The 15,313-nt window shown below is 42.1% G+C and overlaps 2 protein-coding genes across 3 annotated transcripts in view; one reads left to right on the plus strand and one right to left on the minus strand.

The window, feature by feature from the left end:
* The window catches only part of vsnl1a (visinin-like 1a), a 43,667-nt gene extending 33,170 nt beyond the window's left edge, over positions 1–10,497 (plus strand). The window contains exons 3-5 of one of the 2 annotated variants that reach the window (XR_004104276.2): positions 4,878–5,093; positions 8,189–9,518; positions 9,557–10,497. Coding sequence is in view for 1 of the 2 variants with exons in the window: in XM_031295441.2 (XP_031151301.1) it covers positions 4,878–5,093; positions 8,189–8,386 (414 nt within the window). In the remaining variant the exon portion in view is untranslated. Of the gene's footprint in view, positions 1–4,877; positions 5,094–8,188 lie in introns of both variants that reach the window. The other variant, XM_031295441.2, reaches the window with a different exon arrangement.
* Positions 10,498–11,611: 1,114 nt separating this feature from the next.
* Positions 11,612–14,705, minus strand: sf3b6 (splicing factor 3b, subunit 6). The gene is made up of 4 exons (XM_031295440.2): positions 14,487–14,705; positions 13,322–13,440; positions 12,437–12,575; positions 11,612–12,251 (listed from the first exon to the last, which is right to left on the minus strand). Exons 1-4 carry the CDS (start codon positions 14,514–14,516, stop codon positions 12,162–12,164), a joined length of 378 nt encoding a protein of 125 aa, XP_031151300.1. The 5' UTR covers positions 14,517–14,705; the 3' UTR covers positions 11,612–12,161.
* Between the last annotated feature and the right edge of the window lie 608 nt (positions 14,706–15,313).

The following is a 15,313-nucleotide window of genomic DNA, read 5'->3' on the forward strand; positions in this document are numbered from 1 at the left end:
TCTTTGCAGTCAGTCACTGCTCTGTAGTGTGAAATGGCCTTCATTTAAGTGTGACTTTCTATTTCACGCTATTTCTCTCACTCTTTCCTCCCACTTCCTGTTTTTTTATCCACTCTTCTTCTTCCCTTTTTCTCCCCCCCCCCCCTCTCTCTGGCTTTCCCTCCTTTAGTTTTTGGATCAGCACCAGTGCCAGCTTGCAGTCTGATTATGAAGGCTTTAATGTTCCATTTAACAGCAGCATGTTTTGGGTCGTGTGTGTGTGTGTGTGTGTGTGTGTGTGTGTGTGTGTGTGTGTGTGTGTGTGTGTGTGTGTGTGTGTGTGTGTGTGTGTGTGTGTGTGTGTGTGTGTGTGTGTGTGTGTGTGTGTGTGTGTGGAGGTCGGGTGTTGGGCATCTGTTTGACAGAATAGGCCTCGCCACACACTCATTGACACACACACACACACACTGTGACATTAGCCTTTATTAAGCCAGCTGTGCCTGTCTGCCTTGCTCTTCCCCGAGTGGACAGAAACAGTCTGGCACTCAGCCTGTCCTTTGATGGCCGACTCCAAACAGCCATATCAAACAGCCATAACGGCAAATGGGAGCCAAATCAGGACAGAAATAAGAGTTAATGGAAATGTTAACAGCATAATATTCGTAGCTGTAAAGGCAAGGAAACAGTCGCTTCGAGTGCAGACCGGCTCTTTTGGGTCGGGATGGTAATTGTGTGGTAATTTCTTCGTACTCCTATTTATCGGACGTCTGACAGTGCTTTTACATGTGACCGAGACATACTGTATAAGATGAACCAAAGAAACTCAGACGAAGGAATCTCACAGTCTCATCATCTCCGTGTCCCATTTTTTTCCTTCCCTCCGCTTTTACATAACAAAGTGTTTCATAACTTGCCAGATTGTCGAGGAGCCGCAGTGGCTTTCTCTCCCCCTCCCTCCCGTTGTCAACATCTCTCCTGCATCACTTCCCTGACACCTTTTTCGCCCCCCCCCCACTCCCTCAACTTTTTCTTTACCACGTCGTTGCGTCCGTCTGTCCACGTGCCTCCTCCTGTTCCTCCCGGCCCTGGGTAGATGAGCTGAGGCAGGGCCATACGGAGGGGTGGGGGGTGGGGGGGGGGGATTAGGAGGAGAGAAAGCCACGTCGCATTTGTGCAGAGAGCGACAGGCGCCGTCCTGTTCAATCCTGGCAGCCTCACGCCATCTCCCCCTGTCCCGAGGGGGGCTTCCTGCCTCACATTAGTCTGGCTCCTCCTGAGCAGAAGGCCAGATAGGGACCTGGATCGGGGGGGGGGGTTGGCGAGCTCTATCGCTGTCACGCTCCCTCCAACACTTTCTCTGTCACACTCATTTTACTTTTCACTCTTCTGTCCCTCCTCATCTCTTTGCTCGTTTCCTCTCTCTCTCTCTGTCTCTCTCCCCTTCCTCTTCTGTCTGTCAACTCCTCATGGCAGTCTGATCGGTTTGCTACTGCAGCAGAATTGACAAGGGTGGGACCTTATTGCAGAGCCGCTGTTTTGCAACTCGAACTGACTCTGAAACTGTCAAACCCTGTCTTATTCATGCCCTCTTGTTCTGGCATTTTAACTTTGCTACTTTATTTTTGTTTTTATCTTATTTATTATTTTGAATATATTATCTTGTATTTTCTCTATGTGTGTATATCCTTGTAACTTGCTGCTTGCAACAGAGTAATTTCCCAATTTATTTATTTTATCTATCTATCTATCTATCCTCCTCCTCTTATTTTCTCTACCTTCTTTCTCTTTTTTTCTCTCCCATCAACTGCACCCTCTCCTCTCCCATTAGGATTTATGGCTTCGGCCCCCCCCCCCCCCACCCGTCGACTTCCAGACAGTTTGTGCGTGTCGGGGCGGTTACTCTTAAGCGAGGTTCGGGCAGCGTCCTCATATTTTTTCTTCGCTTGTATGACGAGACGAGTCTGCTGCGCACACGGACAGGGACACGGTGGAGAACAGTCTCGTAGCGCCTGAAACAAAAGGACACGTGCCTCTGATTGCTCGCCGCGTGAAACTGCAAGCAGTGGAGTTTAAAGCATGCATCCAGGAGCCTCCTTGAACTTATCACTTTTATGCATGATAAGGATCTGTCGGAGATCTACCCCAACTTTTGGACTGCTCTCAGGATTGCACTTACTCTGTCAGTCACTGTGGCTCAATCAGAGAGGAGCTTTTCAAAACTAAAGTTGATCAAGTCATACCTGAGGTCAACCATGTCCCAGGAACGGCTCACTGCACAACTGCACAAACGCCCTATCTCCCAATGTTAACGGAAGTGAAATATAATTTGTGTTTCAGTCCCGTGACTCGGATCCACTCCAAAATGTGAGGGGTTAACCCTCGGCTCATGCTACACCCTTCCACCAAGTCTCATGAAAATGGTGCCAGTAGAATTTCCGTTATCCCGCTGACAGACAGACAACAAACTGAACCGAAAACATAATCTCCTTGGCGGAGGTACAAAAAAGCCAACATGTTTTGACAACTGAAGGTCTTTGACAGGGCTTTTAATAAAAAGATCTGTTGACATTTGCTGGCAGATGAAATAATCAACTGAGCTGATTCACCTTGACTTTCTACACTAATGCTTGCAGCATTCACTGAATATGAGGTAACACAAAGTTCAAGAGCGTCTCTCTTTTTTCAGTGACTCCTCTTCCTTCTGTCTTACATAAAAGATGTTGAATTTATAGTTTATATAGATGTAAGTCTACAGCGCTGTGGAGGAGGGTCTGGCTAGTCCACACAGCATTCCGGGATGGGAGAAAAACCTGCTCTGGTTTATTGGCATTTCTTTAAAGGCATACTATGTAACTTTTCCCTCTTCGGTCTCTCTACAGGTTGTCTCATTAGAATTACAGCCGCGCAAGCTGTAGTTCCAATGAGACAACCTGTAGGGGGACGGAAGAGGGAAAAGTTACATAGTATGCCTTTAAACCAATCACAATCGTCATGGGCGGCACTAAACGCCGGACAGAGCAACGGTGCCTCTGCAAAATAGCCTCGGGAAGGAACTTGTTTTGGTGGAACACGTACGTTCAAAAGTTGTTTTAGGCGTGCAACAGAAAACTAGCTAGCTGTCTGGATTTACCCTGCAGAGATCTGAGGAGCAGTTAACCATAGTCCTCATAAATCCACCGGAGTTTAGAATTCCAACAGAAAGAAAAAGGAAGGTGACAGACATGCGGCCGAAATGAGGGACATCCGGCGGAATTTCCGGCGGCACCGGAGTGATCCCGGAAATGAAACGTCGTTGATATAGACTAATATACATGCAACCGTGAGTTTTTGTGAGATCAGCAACAAAACTGCACACAATAAACTACAAGACATTCCCTTTAAATGATAAAACAGAACAGAATATCTCTCCCAGTTTGTTCCAGTTCCCTGATAAAAGCTGTTACTGCAAACCACAGGTCCTCAGAGAGCAGCCTCGCTCAGCTTAGATTACCCATCGGCTAAGAGTTTTTACCAAAGAGGTCAAGTGGAAGGTTATAACTAATGAATCACTCGGCTTTTTGCGGCCACCCACAGGGCTCACGGTGTGCAGTAGCTGAGGAGCTAAAGCAGGGGCTCGGTGGTCGTCCACATAGTTACAGCATTAGCCTTTGACCCTGTGTACATGCAGCGATTACAGGGATGGCTTGGACTGCCTGCATGCAGAGGGGCTTTAAGTTTGAGCCGATGCTGAGGTCAGAGCTGATCCACAGTATTTAAATTAATGATATACAGTAGAGTCGTAGGGGTGTAGACTTTGATCGCACAAAAACAGATTAAGGTCGAGAACAATCTATTTTTGCAACATCCTTTTACATGTGCAAAAGGGCCAACAATATATTTTTTCTATATATTTTTTTTATTTACCTACCTATCTATCTATCTACCTATCTATCTACCTACCTATCTATCTACCTATCTATCTATCTACCTATCTATCTATCTACCTATCTATCTATCTATATCTATCTATCTATCTATCTCCCCATCTATCTATCTATCTACCTATCTATCTATCTATATCTATCTATCTATCTATCTCCCCATCTATCTATCTATCTACCTATCTACCTACCTACCTACCTATCTACCTACCTACCGATCTATCTATCCATCTATCTATCTATCTACCTATACCTACCTACCTATCTACCGATCTATCTATCTATCTATCTATCTATCTATCTATCTATCTATCTATCTACCTACCGATCTATCTATCTACCTATCTATCTATCTACCTACCGATCTATCTATCTATCTATCTACCTACCGATCTATCTATCTATCTATCTACCTACCGATCTATCTATCTATCTATCTATCTATCTATCTATCTATCTACCTACCGATCTATCTATCTATCTATCTATCTATCTATCTATCTATCTACCTACCGATCTATCTATCTATCTATCTATCTATCTATCTATCTATCTACCTACCTACCTATCTATCTATCTACCTACCGATCTATCTATCTACCTATCTATCTATCTATCTATCTACCTACCGATCTATCTATCTATCTACCTACCTACCTATCTATCTATCTACCTATCGATCTATCTATCTACCTATCTATCTATCAACCTACCTACCTATCTATCTACCTATCTATCTATCTATCTATCTATCTACCTACCGATCTATCTATCTATCTATCTATCTATCTACCTACCTACCTACCTACCTATCTTATCTATCCCCCTATCTATCTATCTATCTATCGGCAATAAATACGCAATGCCTCATTTTTGGAGGGAATACTAAAACAAGCCAACTTTGGAACTTGACATGAGCGTGGCAAACAACTTAACTTATGTTTATACTGTCTTCCTCCTTTCTTTTTCCCATCCCAGTTCTTCCCGTACGGCGACGCGTCCAAGTTTGCCCAGCACGCCTTCAGGACCTTCGACAAGAACAGCGATGGCACCATTGACTTCAGAGAGTTCATCTGCGCGCTGTCCATCACGTCACGAGGCAGCTTCGAGCAGAAGCTCAACTGGGCCTTCAACATGTACGACCTGGACGGAGACGGCAAGATCACGCGGGTGGAGATGCTGGAGATCATCGAGGTATCACAGCGGCCAAGAATGTTGGATTCTCAAAATCGCTCATTGCAGTCGAGTGATGAACTGCCTCAATTTAGTGGCATCAGGGCATTTACTGGCAATACTGCTTTCATTTATATATCATTGTTTTTAAAGAAGTCGTTTGGCATACTGGGAAATAAGCAGTTGGGCAAATGATAGATTGCAAAATGATAGATTGCCACATGCCTTGTGTGCTTTTTAACCTGCTGAGTCACAGGATGATTAATTTTTATTTTTGTACTTAGCAAAAGGTTATACAGCAGAGGGCTGAGCCTGCAGGGCAAGACACAAATCATCCTTAAACACGAATATAATACGAAACAAGCATCAAAAGGCAGAAGTGCATGTTTACAGCTAACTAATCTGGAATTAAGGGCACTTTGTCTCCGTCTCGTTGATAATGTTATAGTCAGGCAGGTTCAGTTTTAGGGTTGGGAATCACCAGAGGCCTCACGATACGATATCACCACGGTACGATATTATTGCGATTTGAAACATATTGCAACATTCTGCGATATATTGCAACTTATTACCTTTTTTCCAACTTCAAATTGTACCCAATTTCAGATGATGTCCCCAAAAGGAAACTTTGTCAACATCTGTTTTATCTAAAAAGATAAATGTCTCTGTCTGTTCGTCTCAGTTCAATTTTACAGCTGCAAAATGGGATTGTCAGACAAACTGACCAACACGTATAATAAACGATAGATACTTGGCGTCTGTGTATCGATACAGTGTCGCCACGGAAAATACTCTGCTGTACCGATTCTTTTCCACCATCCCTATTTAATTGTCTATCGGCATCGTTTCTATTCACTCACACGTGGCGCTAAAATCCCTCTATTTTTTACGTGAGATGTGTAAACGTAGGCTACGAAGTTATACCTACAAATTACAGATTACATTTTAATCAAAAACCTTGGTTCTTAATAATGATTTCACAGACAGAACATTCACACAGTACATGCAGATGTAAATAAACAGCAGAAATGGCTCATGTGCATTCACCATCTGAGCAGTGAAGTCCACTAACAAACTGTGCTCCGACTGATACATAGTATACCGTACATAGTATATAGAAATATGTTCTTCATGCATGTGTGGATGCGTGCAGAGACTAATCTTTCACATTCTGTTCTGTCGTGTGGGAGGACACATCAATAATAAAAAAAAAAACAACAGCTAATAGCCCAGGCTGTGGTGACGGTGCGTCTCTGATATTATTTGGACAGCACATCACATTATCTGTGCAAATACAAAAAAACCAAGGCATTGAACGACACTACAGAGCAGTTGACAGGCGATCCAGCTGTGCTCCATCTGTGCTGCCGACATCAGACGGCATTTTAGACACATTTCAACACAGGAACACGTTTTCTCTCTGTGTCTCTCAGGAATAGATCAAGTGAAGGGAACATGGATGTACTGAGGCAGGTGTTTTTCAAACTTTTTTCAGGCAAAGGACCACTTACCCAATAAAAAGAAAACTCACGGACCACCTAACTGCTAAAATATCCTCAAAAACAAAACCAATCGGCCCTCCTACTTTAACAGTATATTACAAATTACAGCCAGATTAAATGCCAGTTTTTTTACAAATAGCTTACTCGCTCATTGTCTCTGTTGCCATCTTAATGAGGAAGAATGGTGCTGCTTATGCTCAGACATCGGAGAAGCAATGTCTGTCTCAAGCCATCGATCCAACCTGTCAGTTGACAGGAACCGTAACCTTTATTCCTTCGTATATCCTTCACACGTCACGCTGAGCGTTTGTAACATAAATTGGAGGCGTCAGTGTCGGTCAGGCTTCATTGCTGAAGTACGACAACACAGAAATAACAGCCAATTCAAATAATAATCAGGGTTTCCTCCAGAAAAGTTGTTCCTCCCGTTGGCAAGTGTCTTTTTTTGGACGTGTGCCCGGCTGGGGCCAGTCACAGACTGATGGCAGTGTTAATGTAGAGCCCTATAGTTTCTGTGAGAGCAGAATCATGGATGGAATCGCAAAATTGAGAATTTAAAAAAAGATAGAAGATCCTATATAGACCTATAAGTCAATCCTAAAAGCTAACTGGAGATTTGAAATATGACTATGTCTAAGTTTCAAACCAAGCCGCCCCACCGGAACTGTAGTTTTAAAAAAACAAAAATGCCTTAATACATTAAAAAGAATTCCTAGTGGCTTAGGCCTTGTGGGCCCCCAGGCTTGCGAGACACTGGGGGAAACCCTGATAATATTTGAATTTCCATATGAGTTTATTTAATATTGAAAACAACCCTAATATGCTCCTCACTGTTAGGCTTTGGAGTGGCTTGCAGACAGTTTGAGAAACGCTGTTTTAAATTTGAAACTAAAAACATGAGATTTTACCAAATCTACTCGCGGACCACTCTTTGAGGTTCTGCATTAAGAGACTTGAGATGTACTTCATCTCCGCTTAAAGTGCTCATATTATGCTTTTTGGCGTTTTTCCCCTTTCCTTTATTGTGTTATATATCTTTTTTTGTGCACATTATAGCTTTACAAAGTGAAAAAGCCCAAAGTCCACCCCAAAGGGACTTACCATCTCCAACAGAAAACACTGTTCACAAACTGCTCCAAACAGCTCTATTGTAGTCCAGCCTTTACTTCAGAGACAAACGTGGTCACTTTGTAACACACGTTATAATGCTCGCCTAGCTGCTAGCGTGGCACGCCCTCATACTCTGCTTCTGACTGGCTAGTAGTCCTTACCTAGGTACTGTCAGGGCACGCCCTCATACTCTGCTTCTGACTGGCTAGTAGTCCTTACCTAGTTACTGAGCATGTGCGACTCCCAATAAAGATGGAACAGAACTGAGATGTCTCACTCTGTAGCTAAAACAGAGAGCTCAACACACAGGGTGAAAAGAGGAGCTGCAGCAATGTGCAGTACAACAAATATATGGTGTTGTTTTTTTTTTTTTAATTAAACCATGTAAACCTATTCTGGTACAACCTCTAAATACAATTATGAACCTGAAAATGAGCATAATATGAGCACTTTAAAGAAAACAACTCCGCCGCTCTCTCTCTCTCTCTCTCTCTCCCCCTGCAGGCGATCTACAAGATGGTGGGCACGGTGATCATGATGAAAATGAACGAGGACGGCCTGACGCCCGAGCAGAGGGTGGACAAGATCTTCTCCAAGATGGACAAGAACAACGACGACCAGATCTCGCTGGACGAGTTCAAAGAGGCGGCCAAGAGCGACCCGTCCATCGTACTACTGCTGCAGTGTGATCTCCAGAAATAGGCTCGGCCAGCCGCCACGGACTGCACACAAAGAATTTCATGTTCCATTCAGTTTGCAGCTATTTCCACTGAAAAAATACATATATATATGCTTGGGACTACCTTTCAATGGATCTGCTTCTTGTGTTTGAAACACTCGTGTGCATGAGAATGTTATTTGCTATAAAAAAAGATCTATACACAACATACAGTACAGACATACATACATACATACATACACACAGTGTATGTACAATACACACACACACACACACCTCTCACTACATACGAACACCTCGCACAAATAATATATTATAGATATATAAATATGAATATATATTTAAATTATTTAAAGATCAACTGTCAAAATGTGAAGTGTCCAAAGTATTTTCCATACAGTTTCCATTCTACTGGAGCTTGCGCATCCATCGGTGATGTGCTACGTTGAATTTGCCGCTACTCTATTTATTGTTACGAGTTTCCTGACGCTAGCTGCATGTGTTTCTGAGTAATCTCAACGGAACCAAACTCCTACGATAATGTCTCTGCCTCCAATAAGACACTGTCCATCGTCTCCAACATTAGCTCTAGAAGAGATGGATTAGCGTTGGTCCAACTTTTCCCTCCTGAAACATGCTTGTACTGTCAGTAAAATAAAATAAATTAAAAAAAAAAAAGGAAATTTAGTTCATTTGCATGCCTTTAGGTTCTGCCTTAAAAAAAAAATCTCCTCATTTTGCATCCTGTAATCGAAGACAGAAAGCCTTATCAAAGCAGCGTGGTGACACTTGAGAGAAGCCGCGAGAAAAGATTTTTATTGAATAGGGAGTGAAAGAAATCACTCGGCAGTAGGTCCTTCTGCAAGTATTGTCGTATGGGATGTCTTTTCTGTGATCTGTCGAGGCGTTCTCTTTTGACTGCTAAAACTGTGGGAGCATGTTTTCTTGTAGATTAGCTGTTCTATATGTTGCTAAGAGCTAAAAGCCTGCCCCTGTGCATTTAAACACACTATCTCATTACGAATTAACAGATGTTGATTGTGAAGGAATTTCACATTCTGAACCAGGATCAGAGAGTTCAAATAAATTTAAAAAAAAAAGAGCTACATTGATAAGATTGGTGAAGCAAATGGACCGGAGGAATCAAACATTTACGTCAGGATTCCCTGGAGACAGAGTGAAGCTTCCCTCAGATGGAGTTAAATTAGATAAGAAGAAAGAACTAAGTATTAATCAATAGTTGGAGAGCATTGTTATCAAACTTACTTATAACCTCTCTGTCACCATCACATCCACATTTTTTTTTCCCAATTAGCCTGCAGGTTGCATATCAATACGATGAATTCAGAGGGGGGTTTTTTTGGGTTTGTTTTTAGAGCATTTAAGTAGAGAAGAAACAAGGCCCATGCAGCATTTGAACTTTCTGTAGTAGTTTGTCTTTTTCAGTGGAAGTAAATGAGTGCTGAAGTAGTGAGAGGAGCAGTGAATGGTTTTTCATTATACACTGTAACTAGTAGAGGACAGCCCTTACTATAAAGCCATGCGTTTTAGTAAATTGGACAAATTCGCCCTCCCTAACCCTCAAAGTATTTCTCTCTTACCAATCAGTCAATCTTTTTGTACTTTTTTACTCCCTCCTCTCACACATTGTACACGTACTGATGCATTCTAAATGTAGAGAAGTTCAGTGAAGTGCGGTGCCTCCTACAAATGATTTGGAAAATAAACCCGCAAGCCCACTTAAACAAGTTTACCTGGCCCGGTCTGACAGCACCGCAGACCTGTGTTAACCTGCGTTAATGCTACCAGTGGTTTAAAGGGAGGCTAAAGGAGATGCGATACGTCACGATATCGCACTAAAGATCTAACATCCATTGTCATCTCTCAGCAGTGTGGCTCGTCCCCCCCCCCCCCCCGTCAACTTTGTAATCTGAACTTCTTTACACCAACATCTTTGGCCAAGACAATGTTTCTAATTCCAACTCTGTTATTACTATTATTGCTATGGAGATACCAAATGTAAGCAACGGCATACGTGTACAAGGATTCTTTTGTAGCATGTATTGTGTCCCTGACGACATGGCTGCACTACTCCCTGTGTTGTGATTTAATCTAATAAAAGGAACTCTATGGGCTCTTGTCTGGACTGTTCACTCTTCTCAAGCATCGTCACATGTAGATGTATTTGTCTGAGTCATAGGTGTAATTTATGTGGGGGTGGGGAGGGTTTGTAACCCCCCCAATAATCAACACCTGGCCTTTTTTCATAGTTTTTGTACCTTATTTTAAGGTTTTAGTTGCTTTTTTCCTATTGTTTTGCTGCTTTTTTCAGTGGTTTCAACGGTTTGTCATTTATTTTTTAAAGATTATTTTTTGGGGGGGGGGGGGGTAGCCTCTAGCTCATCCAGTAAGAGCGTTCGCCCCATGTTGGCTGAGTCCTGCAGCAGCCTGGGATCGAATCCAACCTGCGGCTCTTTGCTGTGTGTCATCCCCCACCCCCCCTTTCATGTCTATCCACTGTCACTACAATAAAGGGAAAAGCCCCAAAAAATAATCTTTAAAAAAAAAGATTATTTTTTTAGGCCTTTATTATATAGGACAGCTGAAGATGTGAAAGAGCGAGAGAGGGGGAATGACATGCAGCAAAGGGCTGCAAGTTGGAGTCGAACCTGCGGCCACTGCGACAAAGACTGAGCCTTTGTACATGGGGCGCACGCTCTACCAGGTGAGCTATCCAGGCTCCCCGGTTTGTCACCTTTTTTGAGTTTTTGGTGCTTTTTGGAGAAGGTTGCACTGCTGCACTGCTTACTGGAGGTAATATTTCTAAAAATGTCCCTGTACAACCACCAGATGTCACTGTTGAAACAAAGTATTGGTAAGCCTAAATAAACATTTTGTTTTTTTGTTTTTCTATGGAAACCTTTGATTTTTGTTTTTCAGTGGATTAACATTTCAAGTAGGAGTACAGTAAGTCTATACTCGACAGAGAATCTTTCGAGTGGAAAAGACTTGAGAAAGCCTGCAGTGTTTTACCCATGATTCTTTGGCACAATACCACTGATGATTACACAGGGTTCACTTGGAGGCTTGAGTCACCACTCACAGGCACAGCAAACTCCCAAATTAAAACCCCAGGGATTACATTATCACAAGCTGTTTGGAGAGTCTGTTGATCTGAATGGGTTCACACAGAGGACAGCACATCCACTATATTACATCTACACTATGTACATAAGGGAGGAGACGGGAACTTTAAGAAAAAGGGACATTTATTTTACAGAAACCATACACTTTAGACAGTGTGTACTGATCAACTCAACTTGATATCACACACTGCCTGATCATGGTTAGCTTTAAATTAAAAAAGGTAAGATTGTAGAAGTATGAAAAGAATAACAAAAACAGCGAAAAGTGACATGCTGAGAGATTTCAACATCTTACCCAGGGTGAGTACTTTGACCATACACCACCTAAATCTACTTTTTCGTTGCTCAAGAGTTTGTCCCGCTGGTCAATCACTCTGACAGGATCATCAACCAAACAGATGAGTGAACAACAGTTCCCTGCCCTGATGTTAACTCACGTACTGCCGGGCTAAACAGTGTTCAATTTCACACATATTTGCTGATGGAAACAAAATCCGACTCCTAAATTTCATTTTTTTTTTTTAAAGAATATTTTCAACAACTGTATCCGTGACACCAGCGTAAAACCAAGAAACCTGGGAGGTTTGTACGGACAGAGAAAAAAAAAAAAGACTTTGAATGTGACGGTGAAAGGCGTGGAGGTGGATGACCGCTACTTTGGAGGGTCTGTGTTGATGCCGTATTTCTCTTTTAGAAGCTTCAGCTGTTCCTCTTTCTTCTTCGTGTCCATCTTCTGGAAAGCCTGCAAAGAGAGTTGACAAAACAAGGGGATTCATTTTTGGAATAACTGCATGAAGACATATGTTCATATTTTCTAAAGATTCCAAATCTAAACCGTATTTTTGTTCGACATTCACAAAAGTGTATCCCACGACAACCGCCCTCTGACCTGACGATGCCCACAGACACCGTGACGCTCGTACGTACTCTGTTTGCATTGTAGTAGAGGACCACCAGGTAACGGTTGCAGACGTTGAAGCCTGACAGGTGGTCACAGGCGTTCTTGGCGTCAAAGATGTCTTCATAAACCACGTAGGCGGTTCCTCTTGATTCAGGCGTGTTCCCTCTGAGAAGTGACAAAGAGCAAAATACACCAGAAGTGACTACAAGACCAATGTGCAGAGTCCCACGAGTGTTCTCTTTATAGTACTAGGAGGGGGGGGGGGGGCAGCACCAGACTACTCTGCTGCTGCTTAGATGTCACACAAAAAGTGAAAAACTGAGTTTTTAAAAGAAAATATGAAAACAGGATTATAATTTTTCATGTATTACGTATCCTACATGCTTTTTTTTTTTTTTTTTTTAAATATTTTTTCTCAAGAATAATCAAACTGAGAATTGGTTTTTCATTATTGTAGCCGATTGTCAGAAATCACTATAGACGTAATAAGTGAATACGCATGATAAATGGTGCATTCTTCTCTTTATTTCAAAACGGCAAAACCATAATAACCTCCTTGGCAGAAGTAAAATAAATCGAGGCCGCCGCAGCCCTTCACTGCCAACAGGTTGCGCCTGTGGTGCCAGGCTGCGTCTCCAAAGTTACCCGATGAGTGCCGCTCGCCACTGTCTGACACCTGCCACAGGCTCGGCTGCCAGTTCCAGTAATCACACTCGCCGTCTCTCCCAAATGTGAGTAGTAGTGTGTGTCACTATATAATGTCACATGTCATAATAAGTCTAAACTGACCACACATTTCATATGTGGAAATCTAGATCTGATGCAGTGTCTGCAATAATAATTAAGCACTTCCTTTGGCCCATTTGGTCTATGTAAAACCTGCAGAAAGCTACATTGTATTTACCACTTACGTTCTGATTTGACGTATTGGTCCATATTTCCCAAAGATATCATACATTTCCTCCGCTGTGATCTTGTAAGGAAGGTTCCTGACGTACAGGATTCTGTTCACCTCAGGAGGTAATCGGATCTGCAACGCACAGCAAGAAAAACAGAGTTAAACAACTGGTAGATAAGTGTACTATAAGAACATTTTACTGCAGTGGATTAGCGAAAAAGGACCAACTGTTAAGGGTTGGCATAAAGTGCTGTTTGGGTTAGTACCACTGGAGTACTTCACACGTATGTTACATTCAAAGTCAAATCAATTCTTCAGCGTTTGGGAGCCACATTTGAATTATTTGGAGTCGGATGTTTCTGCCATCTTGCTACAGGGATTCCCTGAAAGATCTTGATAAGAGAGAGCTAATTTCCCATTATTTGCATAACTTTTGGTTGTATGTATTTTGTTTGTAATCCTTGTTGCAAATGTGAAAAACTATAAATATATTTTTTTAAAAAAGTATGCTTAATGAGGATGGAATATAGTAAACATTAAAAAACAGACAAATTACACAGCTACTGCTGTGCCACACATACAGCACACTTTCAGTGTTCCTTAATAACTAATAACTAATAATTAATCTAGCTAATGAAAACACTAACTTCAGGGATCATTTTACCTGCACTGCGGTAAAAGGCTAGTACACTTTTCAAAAGCTAGCTAGCTAAATGGCTCGTTTCTATGTGAAATGGCCATTAATTAAGTTCATATTAATAATGATTTTTGTTTCACAGAGGCCACCACCCACCCCTAGTTTAGATATGCGTTAAGTTACGGTGTTTAAGGACCATTCTCGTTACCAAACCTAGCTAGCTAACGTTAGCACATTGTCAATTTCGAGGCACTGCTATTAAAATGTTTACAGCGTTCGTGTTGCCACATTTCCAAAACTAAATTTCAAACTGCAAATGTCCCGAACAAGTAACTTCAAGACGTAGCTAGTTAGCATATGTGTAGAAAAGCAAGAATGCGGCAACTTTCAGGTTTCAACATAGGTAGTGTGATTGTTTTCAATTCGTTAGCATGCTAACCATTTGCTAGCGCTGGGTGACGCTAGCTTCTACCATTACCAAGCTAATAACATTAGTTATAATCATTTTACAGAATATACCAGCTGACTCGCTCAAACTTACATTAGCACGTTTCGCTGCTTGCATAGCCATGGTGAAATAGTTGTAGGTGTAAATAAGACCGCTGAACAACAAACACGCAGTTTCCCAGCTAGCTAGCTCTCCACTCTTCCCGTTAAAATGGTAGCGGTAGTCAGTTCAGTTGGTGGTGACGGAATTCCGGTTTCCGACTTAGCAAAGGTGCCAACACAGCGCAGTGCTGCCGCCCACAGGATGGCTGTACTTCAATTATCCACCAGGAATCCTCACCGGTGCAGATGAGGATGTTATAAACAGCATAACTGCAGTGTTTACAAAGACAACAACTTAGTTTGACACAATTGTTTAATTATCATCTTTCACAAACATCAGATAGGCTACCTCCACGAGACAATTGATTAGAACAGAGCCATTGTGACTGCTTTCAGTAACACCTGTGCTTTTCCTACTACAGGTCAAAATGGCTTCTGTGAAAAAGGCCTAATGTAGGCCTATAGACCTTTTTCAAGGCAGACATGTTGACATGTCATAGTAGGAAAAGCACGATGGCTGCATTCCACTTAGGAGAGGCCCTGGTATTGTGCATGCTGACTCACTGAAAATAGCTTACTGGGACACTTGATGGAATTGAGCCATCGTTAAGGTTATCAATTTCAGCTGTGCTTTTCCTACTATGACAAGTCAAAAAAATGTCTGCTGTGAAAAAGGTCTAAGTCACTCCAAACAAACTGTGCAAGAAGAAATAGGGAGGGATACTGGCAAGTTCCATTACCTCCCCCAAGCTACTAGTAGGCTTATAACTGAAGTCACATTGCAGGATATGTTACATCAAAATGAAAAAAAAAAGAAGT

The sequence above is a fragment of the Sander lucioperca genome, chromosome 9 (genome assembly GCF_008315115.2).
Source record: "Sander lucioperca isolate FBNREF2018 chromosome 9, SLUC_FBN_1.2, whole genome shotgun sequence".
NCBI classification, from domain to species: domain Eukaryota; kingdom Metazoa; phylum Chordata; class Actinopteri; order Perciformes; family Percidae; genus Sander; species Sander lucioperca.

Bases quoted from the DNA above. Each gene is read 5' to 3' on its own strand.
- sf3b6 (XM_031295440.2), bottom strand. From the start codon at position 14,516: ATGGCTATGCAAGCAGCGAAACGTGCTAAT. The intron at 13,441-14,486 runs GTAAGTTTGAGC...TGTGCGTTGCAG, and splicing joins AAGCAGCGAAACGTGCTAAT to ATCCGATTACCTCCTGAGGT. The intron at 12,252-12,436 runs GTACGTACGAGC...CTCTCTTTGCAG, and splicing joins TCTACTACAATGCAAACAGA to GCTTTCCAGAAGATGGACAC.